This window comes from Lytechinus pictus, chromosome 8 (genome assembly GCF_037042905.1).
Source record: "Lytechinus pictus isolate F3 Inbred chromosome 8, Lp3.0, whole genome shotgun sequence".
Classification (NCBI taxonomy): Eukaryota; Metazoa; Echinodermata; class Echinoidea; order Temnopleuroida; family Toxopneustidae; genus Lytechinus; species Lytechinus pictus.
This window is the reverse complement of record NC_087252.1, coordinates 35,974,343-36,001,956: the sequence shown is the minus strand read 5'-3', so window position 1 is coordinate 36,001,956 and position 27,614 is coordinate 35,974,343. Positions and strand designations below refer to the sequence as shown.

Genomic DNA, 27,614 nt, shown 5'->3' with positions numbered 1-27,614 from the left:
TTGAACACTTTGACCTTACCATGTGACCTCCGACTGCAGCATAATATGCAGGTCGCCTAAGTACATCTACCATCCAAGTTTGGTTGAAAAGTGACTTACGGTTGCGGAGTTAGGTGTGCTGCCAGGCCATCTGGCAACGATGCTTGTTATTTTCCCAGCCTGATCACAAACAAACTAGCAGAAGACAAAAGAGGAATATCAAATCTTACACTCATAACTGTCTCTATATTGTTCTGGGCACTTAATTTTCAATTTTCTTTGGGACATCCAATGGGAGCACACAACAATTGAGTTTTGCAAGTTTATCACATATTTGGAATGCAATTTTAACATGCATGCACATAAAAATTATTGGTGTGCTTTCCATGTTAGGTTGATTTATCCAACAATCACCCCACCCTTCCACTGCTTCAATTGCTCAGTACTTGCACAAAAAAAAATATATATATGCTACAGAATTAACTACTCATTTTAAAAATTGCCCAATCAAATACGAATCGAATAATTACTATAAATGAAACTGAAGTGATAGGAAATCCTAGGAAAGAAAATTAATGTCACATTCTTTTTTTTGGCCAAACTTTATACAAAATAGTACATTGTTCTAGTTATAGTAATTTAAGTGGCTTTCACATTTGCTTGTATTAGCAATTGCAATCATTTGATCACAATATATGTCGCACACAATCACAAAGGTTGCAAGCAGTCTCAGCACTAATTGTGAAAAGGGCCTAAGAAAGGGTATAATTAATCTAACCTGAACATTGATCGAGTATCTATTCTTCCTGTTGAGGAAGTATATTGCCTGATCCCCACCAGGGCTCCTGATGTAGACATGTGTCCCATCAATTGCACCTATCACTCCTGGAAATCTGCAGTACTGGAAGAACTGTCGCTGAGTTGCTTCAACTTCTTCTCTTGTCGAAGGAAACTTCATGTATTGCCTTTTCCTTCTTGCTATAGCTTCTGACACATCTTTGATGATTCGACACATTGATGACTGTGATATTGCTGCCTCATCACCATGCATCTTTTGAAATGATCCTGTAAAATCAAACAAACCATATGGTTGATAGGTCATTGTTTCGAGGTAATTTTAAAACATTTCATTACACATACAGATGATACTTCTGATGATAAAAAAAATTAAGCACATATTTCATAAGAATATTCATCTTTTACAAATATCAGACAATTTTCTGCAATTCATTTTAACAAGTGGAAGGCCTCTTGCAGTGTCGCCATCATACGCGATTCGATATAGCAGCAGTACTGACTTCAAAAACAGCTATTGAATAATGTTTATTTTCTGCCCCGTGCTTTTGACTTTTTACCTTGATGTTTTTGCAGATCTATTGATAAAAGTTCAAAAAAATTGGTCAGTACCCCCACAGTGTACCACTATATAACATGGCGCGCAACATACATGGTATTTCCCATACATAGTAGATGTCTATGTGTGATCATTCACATGATTATAATTCAAATAAAAAAACATTTCTAAATATTCATTTGGAACTTATGATAATCATGTGGAAACCAACTCGCATATCTAATGAGCTGTGACCTTTGACCTGCGGACTCCGAATTCGAACTGAGCCTGTATTTTGGTGTCCTATACCTACACACCAAATTTTTTTTATCCATTACATATTTTTTTACTTATTGCGCGGAAACCAAGTGGGGGGGGGGGGCGGACGGACAGGGGCAATGCATGACCATCCAGGCGCCATTTTGTAAATTTCTAGTCCATTTGCATACTATTCCTAATCCCATTCTTACTCTCTTATCCTGCATGCTACACACTTCTAACAAATTGCTGTAGATTGTTTAAGAGTTGCTCTTCATATGAAAATATGACTTGCCCTTGAAAATGCCGTCTTCATGCCCTTAATTCAAATCCGAAATAGTCTACATTTAAAAAATTAATATTTATTGAAATGTAAAGTAGGAAAATCATAAAATGGCCGTAACTTCCTTGTTTTTATTCATTTTGGTCTGATTTGGGAACATGCTTCCTTATTCATCTGTTTTTACGCATCAGTGACCATTACCTTTAGAAATAGCGCCCTCTATTGCAAAGTGGAAAAATAGTAAAATGGCCATCACTTACTTGTTTTCATTTATTTCAGTTTCATATTTTCATGGTTGACTTATGATAGTCCAAATTCAATTGTTTTTTTTTTCATTTCACACATCAATGACCATTATCTTCAAAAATAGCGCCCTCTATTGCAAACTAAAGAAATATTATAATGGCCATGACGATAAGTTCCTAGTTTTCATTTATTTCGGTCTCATATTTTCAGGGTATGCTTATGGCATCATCCCTCATAATCCATGTTTTTTTACGCACATCAGTGACCATTACCTTTAAGAAATAGCGCTCTCTATTAAAAAGTTGGAAAACAGTAAAATGGCCATCACTTCCTTGTTTCCATTTATCTTGGTATCACTTTTTTAGGGTTTGCTAATGGCATCATCCCTCATATGCAAAATGTTTTTTTTACGCATCAGTGACCATTGCCTATAAAAATAGCGCCCTCTTAATATTTTGAAAATGTATATCCTCAGGAGTTTTCTCTTTATCTCCTTCTGTTTCTTGCCCTCCATAAAATCACAGGCGTCAATGCATGCACATTGTTCTGATACGATTGCAGCTCTAGTTTTTTTTGTGTATGTTCATCTCGAGTTGTTATCTATGTGCCAAATTTCATAGCTTTTCATCGCAACACAGCCAAGTTTCGGGGGGGGGGTGGGGGTGATCTGCCAATTTAGGGTTAATGACGAATTTATAACTCTAACCTGACATAACAGTTCTAACAGCAGAAACAGCAGAGCTTCACTCCTGCTGTGGTAGTTTTGGAATTTTTAAGCATGCAATTCATAGGTACTTGACTGTTTGCTTAAATGATACTCTTACTTATGTGATCCCTCTCTGATTTCTAGATATTGTCATCATCATCAACTTTGTCTGGAGTCCTAAAATTAATAGAAACAACCTCAGTCAAATAGATTTAACAGTGCCCAGAAACATTCAATAATCATTTAATTCAATTACTCACCCACTGCATGAAAACGGAGAGCCGTCAACACCTGCAAATAAACGGGAAGTGGATCATTCCTCTGTGTGTCCCTCTTCAATTCGGCTTCCAGCATGTTGATGATGTAAATGACGGTTTCTTTTGACATTCGATACCGATCTTGAAATGGCCCATCCTCGTACGATTCCGATGGATTTCTAGCATCCCGTAGCCCACGACGTGGTCTTGGCAAAGGTAGCTGTACATGTATGCAGAAGAGTTGAATATTATTTTTATTTCTTTTATTTTGTGATCTTTATAAACGTTCCAAACAGTAAACATGTGCATGTAGATTTGATTACACATCTACCAACATAATAACTGCAATCTTAATTGTCTTCCCAAGATTAACAAAAATTACATTCAAAATGTTATTTCAAGTTTTCATTTTTGTTATCTCATCAAATCATTTCAATAATACTTTTAAACAAATTAAAACAATGTAAACCAAATTTATCAATCATACCTCTCTTAGCAATTCAAGGTTGTGAAGGTGATGGAGATAATCCATGGGTATAGGTAGATGTCAACCGACGACGTAATTCTGTGAAACAATTGTCAAATAACAACACAAACATTATTTTTTAATAAATACCGGTAGGCAAATAATTGGAAACATATACATATAAAAATAATTCATTGGTTTATCACTTTATACAGATCTCATAGTGAATGATAAATAAAACAAAAACATTGTAATCATTTGTGCGAGATGCCTTTAAAAATTAAAGTTTTTTTGGGGGGGGCGCTATATTTTCTCTATTTGCAAGTGATATGAAAAAGATTTTAGAACGAAATTTAAGTAATCAACTCTTTAATATTTCAGCCTCTAAAAATTGGCCTGTGCCGAAAGCAAAAGAAAGGTATATTTTTAAATGCAATTTAGGCAAATTGAAAAAAAAAAGCATTTCTTTCTCCTCTTTAAATGCACCAAATAGTACAAAATTATATGGGGTCTTCGGAAATTTTATTTGATCTATGAGAAGCAAGTTCCCATAGAAGAATAATTACAGCTGAGAACAAATTTTGCTTTCTACTATATGGTCAACATATAGTCAATAGACCAGCATGTTTCCACTTATATTGCACTTTCATTTGACCGGCATGTTTCCATTTTCATTACAGTGGACATTGTATAATAATTTAATGAAACACAAGTGAAGACTCTCTTTAATTGATATGTAATGGGAGAAATAGACTGAGGACAAAATAAAAGACCTGTTCTAAAACAAACAATTTAATCAAATAATTGGAATGTAGCAATCATCATTATAAAAATTTAAGCTTGAAAAGAGAATCATTTAATTATAGATAAACCCACAGAGCTGTAAGAAACTTCAACCCGGGCTTCAACCCTTAACAATCACATGCACACTGTCACTAAACCCATGCCCACACGTCCAGAGGACACATGTACAGCACGCTTCGCATTACCTAAAGCGATGTTCGTGCAGGCTCCACTCCACTTCACTACCGCTACACTGTACGCTCCAACAAGGTCGTCTACATCGCTTGAGCTGAGGTAGCGTCGCATCACACATACACACATGGAACACACTGTCATAACTGAATTATCAGTGAATGGCTGAGAATGGAAACCCGTCGGTCGCTAGCCAGCACTAAGTCATTACTAGATCTACCTCGAGCGAAGTTCGTGCAGGCTCCACTCCACTTCACTACCGCTAGTGACAAAGGTGGGATGGAAATGTTATTTATTGTAAAAAAATATAGAAAAAAATAAAATGAGGAAAAAAAACATTTTCCCATACTCGTAGAATATTTTTGGTATTTTCTGAATCCAATAATAATATAAATATTTATGCTGTTTGACCTGCGACCGATCGCATGCGATGTTTTTAAATCGGCCATGAATAGTGACGTGTGAGGAAATAGATACTGGCTCAAAATCAACAATTTAGAGGATAACCAGAGGATGGACACGGAGTGAAATACGGGTGAAGAGTAAGAAATTAAGCCATTTTTCTTTCTCTTTATATTTTTTGTTATGATTTTTACAATAAATAACATTTCCATCGGCCACCCCACCTTTGTCACTCGGAATATCCGATCGAGATCACCGTCCCGAAGTTTGGGTAGGTGGAGTGTAGTGTAGCGGTAGTGAAGTGGAGTGGAGCCTGCACGAACTTCGCTCGAGGTATACTAGATCTAACTAACTGTAGTTGACATTGGGTGATTTCAAGTTCGGTGTTGGTGTTGAGAGCGTAAAAAGGCCGCTGAACCGAGCTCCAACACCGAGCTGGGACTGGGTTCAGAGGAATGATACCAATTGCGTTATCGATAGCACATGACATCACGCCTCTGCGCTGCGCTGCTAAATCATCTCAACTTCACGCGAGAAGTCTCGACGACGAAAATGAAATCGGAAAGAAATGCATTAAATTCTCATCGTACAGAATACATGTATACCCAGTGGTTGTGTGTCCGGACGGGTTGGGTGTCCGGACACATGACTTTTACTCTCAATTTTGAAAAGTTTACAAGCAATGTCTTTAATTCTTTTTAGCACAGAATATAAGAAAATATTATAAAGAACAAATATTGATGGTGAAAAAAAACTATTCAACCTATATTTTTGGTTTATTCCTGAGATAAAAACAAGGCTTCATTTATGTTACGTGTCCGGACACCCAACCCCCCATCCTACCAATGTTTTAATTAATTCAAGAATTCGAAAGAGTTAACATTATTCTTTATCAAAATATATAGGCCCCTACAGCTCAAATGATTTGTTCTACTACTAGTACTAGCTCATCTTAACTGTAAAAGCTAATTTTACGGGGATGTTTCATCGTGTTTGCCGCCTGTTCACGAGCTTGAGATTGCCAACACCAACACCGAACTTGAAACCATGATTTTCCCAATCCCTGGGGGTTGGTGTTGGTGAATGGGGAAATTGCACGTAGATCGTCAACACCAGCCGCAGTGCTGGGTTCAGCCACTCTAGGCGACACCCCAATACTTACCCGTGCTAATAAACTGGGACTCCACTCACGCGCATTTGGGCCGCCCTAGCTTAGAACTAAGCAATATTATCTAGAAATTGTTACATTGTAGTCATTAAATATGTTCTATCAAATAAATTGATAATGTTTAATCGGTACTCACCGGTTCTTTTGTTGCATTTTCAGACCATTTCTCACAATTCTTCGTAAATATTTGCGGCAAATTTTGTCGCCATAGACAGCTTAGCATCCATCTTTATTGATAAATGGAGCGCCCTTTACGATAGTTGTTAATGCCGCGGAGAAATCGTTAGGCATTTTGGCCTGTGTTCAAGGCGTTCTTTCTGTTTTACTTTTTATATTGAAGATTGTGCATTTGTTGAATAGCGCCGTCTACGTCAGGTATGAGATCGAGTGTATAAATACACTCTTCCAAAATAATTATGATTCCGACCTGGCGCTGTTTAACTTCAATCTCTTTCACCTAAATTAGCGATGAATGCTAGCATTATAAAATATATATTATTAACGTCTGACGAAAAGAATAACCAACCGATCAGCTGACGAGAACGCGAATCACGTGATCTTCAAATCAGCTTCGATCGCGAGTCAGAAGAGAAGAGCAGCTGTCCAGAAAATCAGGAAAAAGCCGTGAAAATGTAAGTTCCCCTTCATTTCTTTCATTTTTTTTTGTTGCTAACGATGCATTTACACTATAAAATTATAATTTAAATAAGAGAAAGGAATATAGCTTGTACTTGTGATATAATATATAAATATCCTGTTCTCAGAGATTTCTAACCAAAAATACTACTGATGTCGCCTATGAGTATGAGGTCCATACATGTAATGTTGGACCTCATTGGTACTAGGAGTGGGTTCAGCAGACGACATTCAACACGAACTGCCGGAAATACGTCGTATTTTCCGAGGTCAATCCCAACACCAGCCTGATTTCAAGTACGGTGTTGTCACAACACCAACACAAGATTTCAACACCGTACTTGAAATCACCCATTGACATTGTCATTGATTTGATTTAGATCTAATCTAATCCACCCCTTTAAATAAGTTTAATTGCACAAATTTAATATTTTGAGGTTTATATTTTCATCTTGACATTTACAAATGAAGATACAAATGAATATATAAATGGCATCATAATATAAATATCCTTGTGAAGCTCATAAAACAAGCTTGGCCCACGGCTTCGCACCTTCGATTCAATTCGTTCAACCACAGTGTCAAAATATCCAACACTCAAATGCACCAATGGGACTGTAGCAGCGCGTACGCGACGATACATTGCATCGTCTGGACTTGTCAATGCCAAAACCTTGTTCGTAATCATGAAAACCAACACTATTAATTTCATATAACTGTATAAAACGTATCAATATATTCCAGACAAGCACAGCAGAAATTTCTTTTACGAATTCAAAGCAAAATACTGACGAATTTCTGATCAAGAAGATCACTTGACACATCCAAGACATCAAGGAAAATTCTCTTTGCTTCGCGGGCTTTTCACAAACTTCTCAAGTGCGCATGCTCGAAAAAGAAAACTTATCATTAACTTGATTTTTCTGTAAATTTTACAAAGTTTCCGTAGAAATTGCGCACTTTGCACATATTACGAATTAATCTGTTAAATCGTGTCTGTAAACTTACATCTACTTTACAGTAAATTTACAAAGATGTATCGTAAACATCTCCTTACGTCAGTAAATTTACCATTATAACCTGATTTTCCTGTAAATTTTACAAATTTTCCGAAGAAATTGCACTTTACACATATTACAAATTAATCTGTTAAATCTTGTCCATAAACTTACATCTACTTTACAGTAAATTTACAAGATGTATCGTAAACGTCTCCTTTCAATAATGATCTTCACTACAATTACGGACAACGTCAGTAAATTTATCATTAACCTGATTTTTCTGTAAATTCTACAAAGTTTCCGTAGAAATTGCACTTTATCTGTTAAATCTTGTCCGTAAATTTACAGCTACTTTCTAGTAAATTTACAAAGATTTGTACAGTAAACCACTAAATATCTCCTTTCAAGTTTACGGATAAGATAAACAGATTTATTTGTAATATGTGTAAAGTGGAATTTCTACGGAAATTTGTAAAATTTACAGAAAAATCAGGTTTATGATAAATTTTCTGACGTTGTCCGTAAACTTACATCTACTTTACAGTAAATTTACAAGATGTACTGTAAACGTCTCCTTTCAATAATGATCTTCTGTACAATTATACGGATCAAAACGTTTGTAAAATTGATAATTTACCTGATTTTTATGTAATTTTTACAAATTTTCCGTAGAAATTGCACTTTACACGTATTACAAATTAATCTGTTCAATCTTGTCCGTAAACTTACAGCTACTTTCTAGTAAATTTACAAAGATTTGTACCGTAAACCACTAAACGTCTCCTTTCAAGAATGATCTTCACTACAATTACGGACAACGTCAGAAAATGTATCATTAACCTGATTTTTCAGTAAATTTTACAAATTTTTCCGTAGAAATTGCACTTTACACGTAATACAAATTAATCTGTTAAATCTTATCCGTAAACTTACATCTACTTTACAGTAAATTTATGAGATGTATCGTAAACGTCTCCTTTCAATAATGATCTTCTGTACAATTACAGAAAACGTCTGTAAATTTGATCATTTACCTGATTATTATGTAATTTTTACGGATTTTCTGTAGAAATCCGTAAATTTACAATTTTATTCCGTATTTTATCGTTTACGGACGATTTCTGTTAAATTTTGTCCGTAAAATTACGGCAATTTTTAACAGTGCAGAAACACTCAATAATCGTTTAATTCAATTACGCACTGCATAAAAACGGAGAGCCGTCAACACTTGCAAATAAACGGAAGTGGATCATTCCTCTGTGTGTCCCTCTTCAATTCGGCTTCCAGCATGTTGATGATGTAAATGACGGTTTCTTTTGACAGTCGATACCGATCTCGAAATGGCCCATCCTCGTACGATTCCAATGGATTTCTAACATCCCGTAGCCCACGACGTGGTCTTGGCAAAGGTAGCTGTACATGTATGCAGAAGAGTTGAATATTATTTTTAATTATTTTATTTTGTGATCTTTATAAACGTTCCAAACAGTAAACATGTGCATGTAGATTTGATTTCACATCTACCAACATAATTACTGCAATCTTAATTGTCTTCAAAAGATTGTCCGTAAACAAAAACTACATTCAAAATGTTATTTCAAGTTTTCATTTTTGTTATCTCATCAAATCATTTCAATAATACTTTTAAACAAATTAAAACAATGTAAACCAAATTCATCAATCATACCTCTCTTAGCAATTCAAGGTTGTGAAGGTGATGGAGATAATCCATGGGTATAGGTAGATGACAACCGACGACGTAATTATGTGAAACAATTGTCAAATAACACAAACATTATTTTTTTAATAAATAGGCAAATAATTGGAAACATATACATATAAAAATAATTAATTGGTTTATCACTTTATACAGATCTCATAGTGATTGTTAAATAAAACAAAAACATTGTAGTAATTTGTGCAAGATGCCTTTAAAAATTCATTTTTTTTTAGGGGGGGCACTATATTTTCTCTATTATTTGCAAGTGATATGAAAAATATATTACAACAAAATTTAAGTAATCAACTCTTTAATATTACAGCAAGTTCCCATAGAAGAAAAAATAATTACAGCTGAGAACAAATTTCGCTTTCTACTATATGGTCTACATATGTGACTCGTCCTGTCAAAAGCAGACAGAATTCGATTTTTTCAAACATAATTTTTTGTAAGATTATGATTCTCCATTTCTCAAGCTTTAATTTGGTATATAGCACATGCTAAGGGACATGGTATTTGCTGAGAAAATAGTTTTTAAATGTCCCAGGTACGAGAGTTCATAAAAAGTATTTTTACGAGAAAATCGCTTCTGAAGTTTCGCCCGCTTTCAGACTTCTCGGAGCTTTTTTCACATGTTTCACGCGGAAACTCATCCTTTCATTGACTGAAAGTGCTTAGCAACCGTCAATGATTTACAATAAAATTGGGTTTTCCTGAATCCTTGAGATCTCTCCTCAAAGAAAATAAGTTTTTGTAATCGTTTCAACCATTAATTATACGTTTTTTTTTAAGAGAGAAACACAAGCTAATTTTATTGGACCGTGAGGGATTTTGCGTGGCTTTTGCCGTGTCTGGTATTGTTCTCTGTCTATTGTCACATTGTGCTTTCAGGTGCGATTGTGTGTGGCGTCCATGTTGAATGCGGACTGAACCTTTTTGAGTCTATACCAGCGCCTGTATCGGCCCTATACTACCATGAGTCTAATCCGGGAGTTTAATCTGCTATCTCCTCATTTTTTTCTTCTCCTTCTTCTCTTCCTTCTTTTTTGAAGTTATTATCAATTTCGTGGCATCTTAAGAACTTTCATCACCTTTATGAGAAGAGTTTAAAACGTAAAATGCCGGGGTAAAATGAGTAAAGCGAACTGTGTTTATACCACCGTAAAAACCAACACACAGAGGCACACGCCGTCTTTGCTTTTATTCCGCTTTATTTTTCTTCCATGAAGGATATTTTCACAGATGTGTTTCTTAAAATCATGCAAGAAGTCTAACATCCCCCCACTCATAGACCCCGCTTTTTGTTAAGAACGTGTTACGTTTAACTCTTAGTGTTCGTTCTCTTTAAAATTGATTAACTAAACTCACTTCCACTGCCGATCAATCTTTTAAGGATTTGAAAATCTTTCTTTTGAAAATGTTAAAAACGCTAATGAAAATATCGTAATCATGATTAAAAGAAACTTTCTTAATTCTGCACATCCTTGATTATTTCAATGAAATTAATTAATCCTCACATACGACCGGTCTTTTTAATACGTCTTGTCCTTGGTTATTTCGCGTTCATTGTTCATTATCAAATTTTTTTTTTATACGTAGAGGCCTATGCTTGCACCATCAAAAGTAATAATAGGAATCTGGACAGATTGGTTTCTTATCTATTTTGTTATGATTGTGTTGTTTGTATTTCGTCATGAAGGCCTACTTAAGCCAGACACAGATGCTAACTCGAACATAATTGTTTGTTTTTTATTATGATTTTCTATCATAACTTTTTTATTAAACCACAAGCAAGATTCAGTATTGATGCCATGTTTTTTTATCAACCATCAAAGAACGCTATTATATGCCTATGACAAATTAATATTAAGCTTATTAGTCATTATTCTTGAATTGGTTAGAAGATATTTAATTTTAATAGCTAGTACTATTGAGATACGGATAAAAGATCAAGCTCCTGATATATTTTTTAAATTGTATTTATAAAAAAATCATCATTCATAATCAACATTTTTACCATTACAGGCCTATCATCATTACCATTGTTATTTTATATCTATGATTACTGTTATTATCGTTAGTATTACTGTCATTGTTATTTCCATTATTATTTTTTTTTCAATTATCATGATTATTGTTGGTGATGGATTAAGCCATCAATTTCTTTCTTTTTCTTACATAATTCACCATTGTGAAAGGGGCTTCACTTGGATAGCGCAAACTTTGATGTTCGATTTAATTTCTTTATTTATTCTCTTTAAAACTAATAGATTAGCACACGTTCACGGACTATCAATATTTTCTAAAGATTTTAAAATCTTTAATTCTTTTGAAAATGCCATCTCCGAAAAAAAAACGTTTTAAATAATGAAAAGATCCTGATCATGGCCTATGATAGAGAAAGTACCTGTTATCATTGTCTCCTTGATAGTATCTTTTGTAATTCTAAGGAAATTAATCCTCATAAAAAACCGTGTTTTGAATACGTTTTGCCCTTGGCTTTTATTTCGCGATTATACTCGAGCTCATAATCCATCGCCCACGCCCCCGCCCGGCCCAGTGCCATTATCGCCACACCTACGCCTTTAGAATTCGCATCCTCTTTGTAAACTTTTCTTAAAAACATGCTTTTGGGAACACTAAAAGCGATGTTTTTTATCTATCTATTTGAAGCGCGGGCGGGAAGGCGAGGGGGATGCTTCCTTTCTTTACCCCAATCTAGCTTTTATAATTAGAAGAAAAAACCTAAACCTTTTGAAGTATTTTACAAAAACTTTGCACCTGGCGCAGGCCGGGAGCATCCCCACCCCCATCGCTACACCCTGGACTATCTTCATTGTTCATTATCAAATCTGTCTTTTTTCTACGTAAAGGCCTATGCTTGCACCATCAAAAGTAAAAAATAGGAATCGTAACAGATTGTTTTTTTTTTATTTATTTTTGTAATGATTGCGTTGTTAGCATTTCGTCATGAATAGGCCTACCAAAGCCAGACACAGATGCTAACTCGAACATGCTTGTTTTGTTTTTTATTATTATTTTCTATCACAATAACATTAAACCACAAGCAAAATTCAGTATTAATGCCATGTTTCTTCTCACCCATCAGAGAACGTTATTATGCCTATAGGCCTTTAGCAAGAAAACACTAAGATTAAGCCTAGTAGTTTATGATTCTTAAATTGATTAGAATTATTTTATTTTGATAGCCATAACTGTTGAGATACGGAAAAGGCAGTACAAGCTCAAATTGATTTTTATATTTAATTATTGATTTTCTTTTAATTATCATAATTATCATTTTGACGATTATCATCACCATCATCCCTGTAATTATAATTGTTATTTTGTATTATCATTATTATTATTTTCGTTAGTATTATACTATCATTATCATTGTAGTTACCCTGAATCACGATTATCGTTGGTGATTGTGATTGATTAAGCAATCGATCTTTTTTTCTTGTTTCATCTCTCTATTGGATTTGTTGGTATCTTTGTTAACATTTCGCTAATGCTATTGTTTCTTCAAACGACATGAGAAAATTTGACGGCGAGAGGTTTGAATCATAAAGGGTTTGATATGATTCTAATCCCTATAAGTTCACAAAGTGTACAGTAAACAGTATACATTTCCAGATCCCGCTTTCCCTATCTTGAATAAGTGATTATGATTATTCCCGCTACAGTTTTAGTTCAGTTCAGTTTCCCAAAAAATACAAAATTACAAGTATCATGAAAATAATGCAAAGTAGAATACATGCAATCTACCTTTCAGTTATATTTATATATTTTCAGTTACATTTGTAAATGTGAAACCAAAATTGATAAAAACTCATTGCAATAAAAAACTATGGTGAATATTCCGCTGGAAATGAAGAGGTCCACTTAGAAGCTGGATCGTAGACCCCTCGGATAACAATAGTTATAATGAATTACATATGAAATAAATACATATGACAATGGCCAACAGAGAGAACCCTACAAAAAAAGAAAAGACATGGGAATACACAGTGAACCAACATAGTGAGGGGAGAATGATAGATTTGATCTCTTTCGTTCTCTTGAACTTAATAAATACACACGGATTCACTGACGATCAATATTTTAAAGGATTTGAGAATCATTCTTTTGAAAATGCCATCTCAAGTTTAACGCTTAATGAAAAAATCCTGATAATGGGCCTAAGATTAAATAAAATATTATTTCTCAATTCAGCATATCCTTTGTAATTTCAATGAAATTAATCCTCACTTACAAACCGTGTTTTGAATACGTTTTGTCCTTGGCTTTTATTGAGACCCAATAATCGAGCTCATCGCCCACGCCCCCGCCCTTCCCAGTTCTATAACAACCTTCCCGCCCGCGCTTCAAAAAGATAGATCAAAAGCATCGCTTTTCAAAAGCATGCCTGTTAAGAAAGATTTACTAACGGGATGCAAATTCTCAACTCCAGCTCATCGATTTCAGCTAAATAATCCCCTTCATGCACCGGCTACGTGCGAGTACTATGAATAGCCAATCAACAATGGCGTACGTTGCTAGGGGCGGAGCTTAGTACAGCGCGAAGATTTGAGCTTGCTGAACGAGCGGAGTGTCAGAAAAGTTCGAACTGACCGAAAAAAACACTCGCAGAAAAACGGCTTTTTCGATACTTTCCCGTTATCATTTTCGATTGATTTTTTAACAGACTATACTTGAAACATTAAACATCCCTAAAATGTAGAAATAAAAATTTCGACATTTTTGAAAATTTTTAGCATTTTACCCATTTTCTCAATTCGGTATCGAGCGACTTCTGTCTGATTTAGACAAACCATGTCACATATAGTCAATAGACCAGCATGTTTCCAATTATATTACACTTTCATTTGACCGACATGTTTCCATTTTCATTACAGTGGACATTGTATAATAATTTAATGAAACACAAGTGAAGACTCTCTTTAATTGATATGTAATTGCGAAAATATTCTGAGGAAAAAATAAAAGATATGTTCTAAAACAAACAATTTAATCAAATATTTGGAATGTAGCAATCATTATAAAAATTTTAGCTTGAAAAGATAATCATTTAATTATAAATAAACCCACTGAGCTGTAAGAAACTTCAACCCGGGCTTCAACCCTTCACAATCATATGCGCACTGTTACTAAACCCATGCCCACACGTCCAGAGAACACATGTACAGCACGCTATGCATTACCTAAAGCGATGTTCGTGCAGGCTCCACTCCACTTCACTACCGCTACACTGTACGCTCCAACAAGGTCGTCAACATCGCTTGAGCTGAGGTAGCTTCGCATCACACATACACACACGGAACACACAGGCACCACACTGTCTTAACTGAATATTCAGTGAGCGGCTGAGAATGGAAACCGTCGGTCGCTAGCCAGCACTAAGTCATTACTAGATCTACCTCGAGCGAAGTTCGTGCAGGCTACACTCCACTTCACTGCCGCTAGTGACAAAGGTGGGATGAAAATGTAATTTATTGTAAAAATTATAGAAGAAAAAAAAAACGAGGAAGAAAAACATTTTCCCAAACTCGTAGAATATTTTTGGTATTTTCTGAACCATCCAATAATATAAATATTTATGCTGTTTGACCTGTGAGCGATCGCATGCGATGTGTTGAAATCGGCCGTGAATAGTGACGTGAGGAAATAGATACTGGCCCAAAATCAACAATTTAGAGGATAACCAAACGATGGACACGGAGTGAAATATGGGTGAAGAATAAGAAATTAAGCCATTTTTCTTTCTCGTTATATATTTTTTAAATGATTTTTACAATGAATAACATTTCCATCGGCCACCCCACCTTTGTCACTCGGAATATCCGATCGAGATCACCGTCCCGAAGTTTGGGTAGGTGGAGTGTAGTGTAGCGGTAGTGAAGTGGAGTGGAGCCTGCATGAACTTCGCCCGAGGACGGTATACACTACACTACAGTTGACATTGTCATTGATTTGATTTATTTAGATCTAATCTATCTACCCCTTTAAATAAATTTAATTGCACAAATTTTATATTTTGAGGTTTATATTTTCTTCCTGACATTTACAAATGAAGATACAAATGAATATATAAATGGCATCATAATATAAATATCCTTGTGAAGCTCATAAAACAAGCTTGGCCCACGGCTTCGCCCCTTCATTTCGTTCAACCACAACGTCAAAATGTCCAACACTCAAATGCACCGATGGGACTGTAGCAGCGCACACGCGACGATACATTGCATCGTCTGGACTTGTCATTGCCAAAACCTTGTTCGTAATCATGAAAACCAACACTATTAATTTCATATAACTGCATAAAACGTATCAATATATTCTAGAGAAGTACAGCGGGAATTTCTTTTACGAATTCAAAGCAAAATACTTACGAATTTCTGATCAAGAAGTCACTTGACACATCCAAGACCGCAAGGAAAATTCTCTTTGCTTCGCGGACTTTTCACAAACTTCTCAAGTGCGCATGCTCGAAAAGGTCAGGAAATTTATCATTAACTTGATTTTTCTGTAGATTTTACAAATTTTCCGTAGAAATTGCACTTTATACATATCTGTTAAATCGTGTCCGTAAACTTACATCTACTTTACAGTTAATTTACAAAGAAGAATGTAAACGTCTCCTTACGTCAGTAAATTTACAATTTAACCTGATTTTTTGTAAATTTTACAAATTTTCCGAAGAAATTGCACTTAACACATATTACAAATTAATATGTTATATCTTGTCCATAAACTTACATTATACTTAACAGTAAATTTACAAGACGTATTGTAAACGTCTCCTTTCAATAAATGATCTTCACTACAATTACGGGCAACGTCAGTAGATTTATTATTAACCTGATTTTTCTGTAAATTTTACAAAGTTTCCGTAGAAATTGCCATTTCTGTTAAATCTTGTCCATAAATTTACAGCTACTTTCTAGTAAATTTACAAAGATTTGTACCGTAAACCACTAAACGTCTCATTTCTGAGATTAATTTTTAATATGTGTAAAGTGGAATTTCCACGGAAAATTTGTAAACTATACAGAAAAATCAGGTTATATGATAAATTTTCTGACGTTGTCCGCAAACTTACATCTACTTTACAGTAAATTTACAAGATGTATCGTAAACGTCTCCTTTCAATAATGATCTTCTGTACAATTACGGATCAAAACGTTTGTAAAATTGATCATTTACCTGATTCTTATGTAATTTTTACAAATTTTCCGTAGAAATTGCACTTTACATGTATAGTACAAATTAATCTGTTAAATCTTGTCCGTAAACTTACAGCTACTTTCTAGTAAATTTACAAAGATTTGTACCGTAAACCACTAAACGTCTCCTTTCAAGAATGATCTTCACTACAATTACGGACAACGTCAGAAAATGTATCATTAACCTGATTTTTTTGTAAATTTTACAGAATTTTCCGTAGAAAATGCACTTTTCATGTATTACAAAGTAATTTGTTAAATCTTATCCGTAAACTTACATCTACTTACAGTAAATTTACAAGATGTATCGTTAACGTCTCCTTTCAATAATGATCTTCTGTACAATTACAGAAAAACGTCCGTAAAATTGATAATTTACCTGATTATCATGTAATTTTTACGGGTTTTCTGTAGAAATTCGTAAATTTACCATTTTATTCTGTATTTTATCGTTTACGGATGATTTCTGTTAAATTTTGTCCGTAAAATTACGGCAAATTTTAACAGTGTATATATAGGAGCAAGAAGCGCGAACTGAAAAATATTGAAAAATTGACCCCAGAATGAGCCATTTTTGAGGGTTTTCAGGGTTATTTCCCTTTTATATGGGCTCTTTTAAATTTCAATTTTATTTTGTTTTGTTTGTTCACCACTTATTATTCATCATAAAACCAGGATAAAGAATAAAAAAGTTACATTTAAAAGGGTGTTAAAATAAACAGGACACACCTAAATAACACCCTTAGTGCTTGGTTGCCGGTTGCATGCGAGGAGGCCGGGTTACAAAAACATAAACATGAACATATATTATTCTACTTAATTCATCTATCTCTTTCTTACGATACAGGAAAAGAATTAAATGGAGTGTCCAGGCTAGAGATATTTCTCAATAAATAGAGTAAAATTCACAAAGCAAAATGCTGAAAAATTGATCAAAATCGGATGACATATAACGAAGTTATTATTTTTAAATATTTGCACTATTCTGGTGAAACAGTTCTAGGCATGTCTTCGTGAGTAGTCATTAGGTGGGCTGATGATGTCATATCCCCACTTGTTCTTTTGTATATCATATGAAATTAGGTTTATTCAACATATTTCTAGCAAGAACTTAAACAATTGGATTGTCAACTGATTAGGTGTATTAGTTGTTTAATGCAGCAATTTATTTCATCGCAATGGAGACATATCATTTACACATGTATTGAAAAAAATGATACAATTATAATTTCATGTAATAACATAAGGAAAATGGGGATGTCACATCCTCAGCCCACCTAATGAATATTCATGACGATGTGCACATATCTGTTTTCACAGAATATTGATAAACTTTAAAATTCAATAACTTCGTTATTTGTTATCCGATTTTGATAAAATTGTCATCATTTTGCTTTGTGAATTTTACTCTTTTGTTAATAAACAAATTTTTCAGCCTGGACCACACCTTTAGGGTTCATCAAATAAATTAAACATCAGAAAATTCAGCTTTGAATGTTGATAAACAATTATGAATCTCAGTTAGAATGCCATCTTGGATTTTTGTTTTACATGTTTAATGCGATACCGGCCCCTGGAAGTTTTTGTTGCGAGAAGATATATTTTTCCTATTTTCTTTATATTTCTAAAAATATAACTCACTGACAATTTTTTTTGTGCTATTTATACAGGTGAAATAAACTAAAAATAGGATATTTATTTTCTATTTTTAGGCCTATTTTGCTTTATATCTTTGCAACCTTAATTGCCATGTTAGCAAGGCTGTTTTATAAATATATTTCTGTTTAAATCAAATAAATTTGTATATTTTCAATCTATTTTTCTTATCTATTTTCATGATGCGAGGCTATCTATTTTTTTTCTATTGCAAGAACGATCTTGTATCTATTTTTCAACTGTTCTTATTTTGCATCATGAAGCCAGCTTTTTTTCCAATTTGTGACTGAGAAGTTTGTATATTTTCAAATTATTTTCCTTAATTTTCCTTAAAGTGTCACGATGTCAGGTTATTTTTTCCTCCTTTTTCAAAGTTTGATTTAGACTTTTTTTCTTAGTTGTTTCGCTTTAAAATGCTCTCACTATATTTGCTTGTCTTGCTCTGGCCCCATCCCTTATCAAAATACCCTAGCTGCCGGCACTTGATCTAAGTTTATTTTCTTTTACTAATTGAAAATTATAAAGGGAACTACTTTCCTTCGATCGCCAGACAGGATAAATGTGTGTTTGTAAAAAAATAAATAAGATTAAAACATTTTATGTGCATATATACCAATAAATAAATAATAACATATAATATGCACGAACGCACGGATTGCGGCTAACTAGCTTTGCATGCGTATACGGTACGTATTTCCGGTTCCGCCAGTTTAAAAAAAAAATCGTTACCGCTCAGCTAGCTTCAGCTGAACCTGAAGCTGAAAGAAGAAGGCCGTCAGTAATTCAACAAAAACTAACAGAATACGGATCAGATTCGGACGACTTTAAAGTCATTTACGCAATAGGCTAAACAGTAAGTAGATCCATTTTATTTTCGTAGTTTGGTGCGACATGCAATTAGATTTCGACTTACGGCCACTACACTGGCACTGGCATGCCTTGGCCTTGTTCCCGATCGATCCCGCTCGCTCACCGGGCGGGCGGTGGCCGCTGATCTGCGGTGTGCGCTCCCGGGGACGGTCGACTGCTGGCTATGATGGCGGCGGTGAGGGTGTTTGTAGCCAGCCAAGGGCCCCGTTTCTCAACACCGTCGTAAGTCTAAGTTTTTGACTAAATCGAAGATAGTGAGCTATACTTCTACTTGTCCGCTAATTGTTTAACGAAGCCCTCTTTGCCAAGAAATAAATACAAGATCGTATCGGGGACAATTGACAACTACCTCAACTTCCATGACTTAATTTCAAGCGATGTTCGTTCAGGCTCCACGTCCACTTCACTACCGCTACACTACGCTCCACCTACCCGAACATCGAGCCCGTGAACTCGCTCTGATATTCCGAGTGACAAAGGTGGGATTTTATGGGGGGAAATATAAAATTCATGCAACATCACGATATTTACTTTAGAGCCAACATGGAGTTCCTCACACGTATTCGCTGCCGATTTCAAAAAAACACACGCGTGGGTTCGAGCTCAGACCCTCGCGAATGCATTGTTTTTAAATAGACAGCGAATTATTAATTTTACTGTACGTGTGAGGTTCTCCATGTTTGCTCTAAATCACAAATTTTGAGACTGATAGAAGCATGGAAAAGAAGTAAAACTTTGTGTAAAGTAAGAATATTAGTTTTAATTGTTTTTAAAAATCATGATGTTGCATGAATTTTATATTCCCCCCCCCCCATAAAATCCCACCTTTGTCACTCGGAATATCAGAGCGAGTTTACGGCTCGATGTTCAGGTAGGTGGAGCGTAGTGTATCGGTAGTGAAGTGGAGTGGGGCCTGCACGAACATCGCTTGAGGTAGGGGACAGCAACCTAACTAAATATTTGACACCTCTGAACCTTCAGCTTGTCATAACTTCTTAATGAAGGATGGCATCACGTGGGTAGACTCTATGACATGCAAAAGTGCCTAGAAGTAGAAATATAAAAATTATAATCTTAAGTAATCAATCATAGAAGTTGAAATTACATCACAAAACAAGTGGGATAAGGCATTTCAATGTAATTTCAATACAAAGAAACTATATTCATTTTGAAATCTAGTAAAATAATTTAATCAATAAAGATTCTACCACGTCAGGTCATCCATAACTGGACTCGTATTTGTTGTTTTCAGACCCTATTAACATTTGGATAATTTCTATAGATTCTAATTTATGCATGAAATTTGCCAAATCGTATTTTGGTATGGTATCAAAGATTTAAAAAGTTTATGTTAAACTATATTTTGATGTTTGGAATCATAAAAGACCGTATGATCATCATTTTACAAAGAAAACCGTTATGATTTAGTTTCGTAAACTATTAAATTTTGATATCCTGGAGGTACCCATCTCAACGTCCACATGTGATTTTTCTGGTCATGAAATTAATTATTGATTTAATTTTCTCAGCAATTTAATGCTCCAGTCCTCATGTTCTAAGTATGTATGATGCGTAATTTACCTGTGCTTTTATTTTGAAAAGATTTATTTCCCAATTCATCACAATATTTGCAATTTTGTCATAATTTTTCTTTATGAAAATTATGCTATTTTGTGACTACATGACATGCTACGTCTCGTCTGCTCTTTCTAACGAGAGCATCAATATCAAGGTATTCTAGTTAAAAAGCTTTTTTTAAACGGGTTAAGTAAGATTGGAACTAACTTCGTGGTTGGTGGATACTGATATGAACTTGTCCAGGGGTTGAGAAAACGGGCCTGAGATTATTATCACATCGCTGACGTGCGTTATCTCCACGGAGCCAGGGACGGGATGCCATTGCACTACAAGCACCGAGTATTTACCAACAATAAAGTTGCTCAAAAACACACATTTCCTTTAGGGTTTTGAGCCCAAAGTACAATGTAAATGGGCTTCAAAGTACAATATAATTTGGACCTTTTTTGCACTGAAGAGTAAAGAGTCACATTTTTAAATAATATTAAATATAAAAGGAATGAAAATATCAAAAGTAGAGGAGGGTTTACTCACACTCCTTTATTGTCACCATCTTGCCGTCTTTGCTATTGTAGCCTAGCTACAAGACGTGTATAGAGGGCAATATGATGAGCAGTGCTATTAAACTGTTTCAGATGGAAAAAAATTGCATCATACCATTTTGATAGTGAGGACTTTTTTTGCACCTGAATTGTAACACTGAAATAAGGAACTGAACAAGTTTTACTATCACGTTTTTTTTATTATTCTGCAAATAGAATTTTACAATGTCACTCAAATATATTTTATTTCATTAAAGATTCAAAGAGGGATCTCTGGATGACAAAGCAGCAGGTCCAGCATTATCTGAGGAAGATACAGGTGTACACAGAAAAGTCCATGTTCATGTTCAAGACACAGTTGGAGTTCATAAAAGGTGATTATGTAGGCATTCACTTCAGTATATATTATAATTGCAAAATTAAGCAGATTGTATTCATGCAGTGGCATACAGTGTAGTTGAAAAACGTCAGGAGAGGTAAATTCATTCTTCATTTTTTTTTATTCAAAAGTTTCAATATGTGCTTATAACAATTTGTTTGCATTGTTAATTGTTTGCCATTCTTGAATATTCGGCTTAGTTTGCTTAAGGGAGCTTGTCAAAAGTCCATGCACCGTTCTTTATCGTTCTTACCGCATCCGGGTTTCGCTTCGGCTTTCCCGCCCAACGTTCCCTTGTCTTCAAAGGAACGGCCGCCATGAAAGGCCCATTGATGCCACCGTTCTTTTGTTCGTCTTTCCTGCAAGTCTTAATTTCTGTCGAAAGACCGAAGAATCTATTCTAAATAGCTCCCTCTACGACCAAAACAAATGCGTGCCTTCATATTGACAGTCGGATCGGAGAGTTCGGGTCACTGTTCTGAACTGTGGTTCGCATCTATAATGGAAGTTCGGGTGCATTCTTAAAGCCACGGTAGCTTAATAAAAAATCACGCAAGTGTTTATAAATTCACTACTGATCTTTCGAATTTGCTGCAATAAAAATGAAAACTTTTTTTTTGCAATTGGAAGAGAGTCAATTCATGATATTTTAGTCGGGAAAATAAGATTCCACACATTTTCGTTTCGTAGACCCAAGCCATTCGTAGAATTCACGTCAACTTGGAATATTCATTAATACTCGCATCTGAAACAAGTGACGGGACCCCCCCCCCCCCCCAAAAAAAAAAAAAAAAAAAAATACAGAAGGAAATAGAATGATAAAATAAATATGACCGGAACAGCTTTACACCATTAGGCATTAGATAGATCAAAGATTAATTAGAAACTGTTTTAAATAGTTTGTTCAATTTTTGGACGGGCAACCATTTCCCCCAGATAAAGTTTTGTCTCTTAATTTTCTTTATCTCCTTGTTTTAATGAAGCGGGACCAAAGGGAAGGTGAAAAGAGGAAGAAGAAAACTAAGAAGTCATAGGGAGAGAAAAGGAAAGGGAAACAGAGAGAAAATAAGAAAATAATATTGGGATGGAAGAAGAGGAAGAATGAAAAAAATATGGAGGAAATACAGTTAAACAGAAAAAAACTAGGAAATTTGAGAGGGGAAGAAATTTAGGATCGAGAATCAACGGGAGAGGGGGACAAATTGGAATATGGAAATGGATAGAGACAGAAAATAAGGGGAAAGAAGAAGATAGAGCTGGTGGACGATGGGGGAGAAATAAAGGGGGAGGGAAAGAGTGAAAGCGCAACAGAGGGGAAGACATGCGGTGGCCATGCTGAAATGGTTCTTTATTCTTTGTTCATTGTTCACTCAGGTAACAAGAAGAGAATGAAGAAAAAATGAAAGCTCGGAGTTAAATTGGCCGCAATATAAATCTGATTGCGAACCCTTTCTAGCAATATATACAGAGCAAAATAAGTGAATAAAAAAAGGAAAGATAGAAGGAAAATTAGTGAAAATAAATTGAGAGAAAATGAAATAAATAACTAGAAGATTTAAGAAAAAACATGATAAGGAGAAAGGAAAAATCATCTACAGAAGAACTACATGTATAGTTATCGAATTGTTAATGTAGGAACCTAAAGCACTTATACCACATCAGTAATTATCAGGATAGGAAAGATAACAAAAGCAAAATGATTATAGGGGTTGAAGCGGGTTCCTATTTGCGGCGAAAAAATGGATTAAAAATTCAAAGATAAAAGGAAGAAGAATTAATGCTAGGAAACATGAAAAGGGGAAGGGATAAAGAAATGAGGAGGTGAAAACATTAAAAAGAAAGACACTTACACAATTGTGGTCGTCTATTTCGAAAATTGCATTCGAAAATCGATTATTGGCGGAGCAACAAAAATGGAAAGAAAGAGGGAAAGAAAGAAAAAGAATTGAAGTCTGTCCCGACAGATGGTTTCCAATACAAAATATGCAGACATTTTTATCGGTCGCCAAATCGCTGGAAAAAAAAGAATGTGTGAAAAGGGCTAGATTTTCCAATAAAACACATTTGATTTCATACCCATCACATCATAATCATTTAAGGGCCATGCTCATATAATATAGTAATCAGGAATGGAATGGTGACATGAGCTTTTCTGACCGGGATTTACCAAATGAATATGATTATAAACTTTAAAGCTTTAAATCATAAAGAATGAATATAAGAGGACACAATGCAGTTCAAAAAATAAGAATGAATTAATTAGAAGGCTTACAAGAAGCATGAATTGTGTGTGAATTTTATTTCATCAAAAAGTATGTTTCTTGGTATTATTCATTGAATGTGTGACCTTCGTAACTTTCAGTATTTTCATTTATTATAATCATCAAGGCTACCGCTACCACATTCACTACCACCACCACCATCATTATCAGTGTTAATTATCATAACTATCATCAGCAGGATCGTTATAGTCAATCATGTCAACAGAACCATCTTTGTCATAATCGTAGTTATTGAAATGTGGATAATTTTGGTAAGGAAATAATAAAAATGAGAGAAAGTTTGTAGCGGGAAGGGGGGTGTGAGTTTGTTCTAAAGTAAAATCAATGTGAGTAGAACTAAATTAATGTTATATCTATATTGCAGTGATGGTAAACATCATTACAATACAAGGATGCCATGATGTTCAATAATTTAAGCTTCAAAATTCAGTACTTCACGGGTGAAGATATGGGGCCGTAAGCTGCAGGGAGATATGTAAAATAATCTTAACATTAGATCATTACTCTAAAATAGATGGAATGTAATTATTATTTATATTAGTTAGTAATCTTACTGGCCTAAAAGCAAAAACAAATGGGGCCATGATATAGTCTTCTCCATCAGGACAATTGACCATTATTGTCCTTTCAGGATTGCTTGGCATTGATACTCATCGAACTGTTCTTAGTCATTGCCCAGGCCTATGATCATGAAAACGCAAGATCACTCACCCGTATAGTAGAGAATCATTGACAATAGCATGCTCAGCGGGTTCGCACAGAAAACAATGGGAGAGACGCTCACAGACTTTAATTCCCCATATCTGCTGTCGTAATTATTGTCGTGATTATTGTCGTAAATTAATATAAGCAAAAATATCATAAGAAAGATAAGCGCAATTATCCAGGCTGAGATTGTTCATAGCTTAATAAATAGAATCGAATTCACTGAGCAAAATGCCGAAAATTTCATCAAAATCAGATTAAAAAAAACTAAGTTATTGAATTTAAAAAATTAGCAATATTTTGTGAAAACAGTCGTCATGAATATTCATTAGATGGGCCAATTATGTCACATCTCCACTTGTTCTTTTGTATTTTATTATATGAAATTAGGTTTATTCAATTTTTTTCCTCCAAGAACTAGAAAAATTGGATTGACAACTGATTTAGTGCATTCGAAATTAGGGAAACATAATTTCACACAAGAATGAAATAATGAAAAAATCATGAATTTATGTGAAAACATAAGAAAACGGAAAGTGTGGATTTTACATCATCATCCCACCTAATGAATATTAAGGACGACTGTTTACACAAAATATTGCTAAACTTTAAACTTCAATAACTTTATCATTTGTTATCCGATTTTGATGAAATTTTCGGCATTTTGCTCATTGAATTCTACTCTATGTATTAAGATATAAATATTTTCAGCCTTGACCATCTCTTTAAGGTACTCATGGTCCTACAGGTATGTACTTGTACAAAGAGATCTAGATGGTGGCAAGACACCTTATTTCTTTTAATTTAATGTTCATGTTATGATCGTAATTGTACGTGTTTTTTTTTCTACAGATAAAGCAACCTCATGCTCTACAGACGTGGATGAAAAAACTACTTAAGGAGGCTACCAAAACAAGCTGTCCAACGAATGGTGACTACTCAAGAGGAGTCAGAAAGCCGATTCAGGTTTAACCTATCTAGGCTGGGGTATTTTGGGAGTTCATATGGCCGGGGGGGGGAGCCTCCCAGGCCCCCCTTCAGATCTCGATCATTGACTGCGTGATCGCGCTGAAAATTGGCACGCGGGTTGTCCGGGATATTATTTACAAAATTAACGAGTAATTAAATTCTTAAATTCAGTCAAATCGCTATTAACCCTAGAAGGACTGGACTATTTGAGATATATTGAGGACGGTGGGGGCAGATGGCCCCCCCCCCCCCCCTTCTGATCTCGGCTGCCGGTCCCGCGATCGCGCCGAAATTCGGCACGCTCATTCCTTACCACATAAACTACAAGATAGTATTAAAAAATATCTGAAAATAATTATTTTTTAATTATTATGAATAGATATGCAAATTTATTCATGAAAAATATTATTTGCATATTTAACACCCAATTACATTTCAAATTTTCGTTTTTTTTCTCATCTTTGTAATCTAATTTAAAGGTTTTCACACTAAAAATTGTGAAAGCCAATTTTTCCTTTATGTATTTCTTTCTTTTTATAATTTTATTTTTTTGTTTTTTCATCTTTTGTTCTTTCATTGTTTTTTCAATGGAAATTATTACAGACCATTTAGCAACTAAATTACACCCTAAATTAATTAGGCAGACCTATAAGAACGAAAAATAATCACCCTTTTATGAATTTCATCTCCCATAGATTTTGTACACAAAGTATGAAAATGAGCCATTTTCGGCATGACTTTGTCTCGTAAAAAGTCATGTGACATCACGATGCTATACCCACATGTCGCGTATTTGGTCTCAAAAGTTGCACGAGATTTAAAAAAAAAAGGCATAAGATTTTGCGGCGCTATCTTTTTGCGTTTCAGAAATATTGCGTGAAGCGTCGAGGGGGGCATCATGGCCCCCAATCCTTTTATTAAATAGTGATTATACTAATTTATTCGTAATTAGTATGCGAAATCATACTTTTTCCTGTAACTCCCTAAATAAAGCTCCAAATGTTCTAATTTTTGGTATAGAAACTTTGACACAGTTTGTGGTGTTCTTATCAAGTGTACATGAACAAAATTTGATTTTAAATCATTAGCTATGTCTTATATTAATTTTTGGCAATTTCTTATGTATTTCTTTGTTTTTTGACCTTTTGTTTTTGGAATGAAATTTGTTGCCGACTCTTCTGCGATCATAAAAAGCATAAAATAAATACATTTAGACCAGGGGTCGTATTCTCAAAATTGTCTTAACTTTTCTTGTAACTTTTCTTGCAGGTCAGTAAAATAACAGCTCGCTAAAATTTTCTTTAATTGGTATTCTGAAAATTGTCTTATCTCTGTAAAGACATCCTCTATTTTATCTCTGACACGCCCAATATTTCATCAACCAATCGTTAAGCTTTTATATGCTTAGGCCAACCAATAGAAGCGTCTTTTCTGAAAAAATAATGAAGCGCATTGTTGAAATGAGGCGTGATTTCCTTGCGCCCCCGATGCTTATGCTTGTTCGCTTGTATGTAAAAAATACACGTAGCTCTTTTCAAAGACATATTTTCTCTGAAAAGATTCGTCGTCTAGAACACCAATTTTTTATTTCTGAAAAATCTACCAATCCATCGTTGTAATGTGTTTGGAATAACTCCTTTTGTAAAACATGACGTTCTTGCGGGATGCAGCAAGAAATAATTATTAAAGACGGACAAATATCGCATGCAACAATAAGTTACATGTACAAGAATAGCCCCCTACCTCTTGTAAATTTTCTTGAATTTTTTTTGCAAGAAAATTAACAGAACGCAAAGGATAAGATAATTTTCAGAATACCTTTTATCTCGATATGTTATCTTGCACAAAGGAATATTTATGCGCCGTTTTTAACTTTACCCTAATTCTAGCTCCGATATCATATGCACTCAGCGAAAGTTACAAGTAAATTTACAAGAAAAGATACAAGAACTTTCGGAATACGGATTTTTTGTA

General features: G+C 34.7%; 1 protein-coding gene across 3 annotated transcripts; it reads right to left on the bottom strand.

Annotated features, from left to right (window-relative positions):
- Positions 1-589: 589 nt before the first annotated feature.
- LOC129263884 (putative nuclease HARBI1) lies at positions 590-7,597 on the bottom strand. Of its 3 annotated transcripts, none has more exons than XM_064103993.1 (4): positions 7,502-7,597; positions 3,550-3,627; positions 3,066-3,282; positions 590-1,044 (listed from the first exon to the last, which is right to left on the bottom strand). In XM_064103993.1, the coding sequence occupies exons 2-4, from the start codon at positions 3,592-3,594 to the stop codon at positions 605-607; spliced, it is 702 nt and encodes a 233-aa protein (XP_063960063.1). In that variant the 5' UTR covers positions 3,595-3,627; positions 7,502-7,597; the 3' UTR covers positions 590-604. The 3 variants fall into 3 exon arrangements, with proteins under 3 accessions (XP_063960063.1, XP_063960065.1, XP_063960064.1); XM_064103995.1 differs by lacking the exon at positions 7,502-7,597 and adding an exon at positions 4,518-4,601; XM_064103994.1 differs by lacking the exon at positions 7,502-7,597 and having other exon boundaries at positions 3,550-4,426.
- Positions 7,598-27,614: the final 20,017 nt, after the last annotated feature.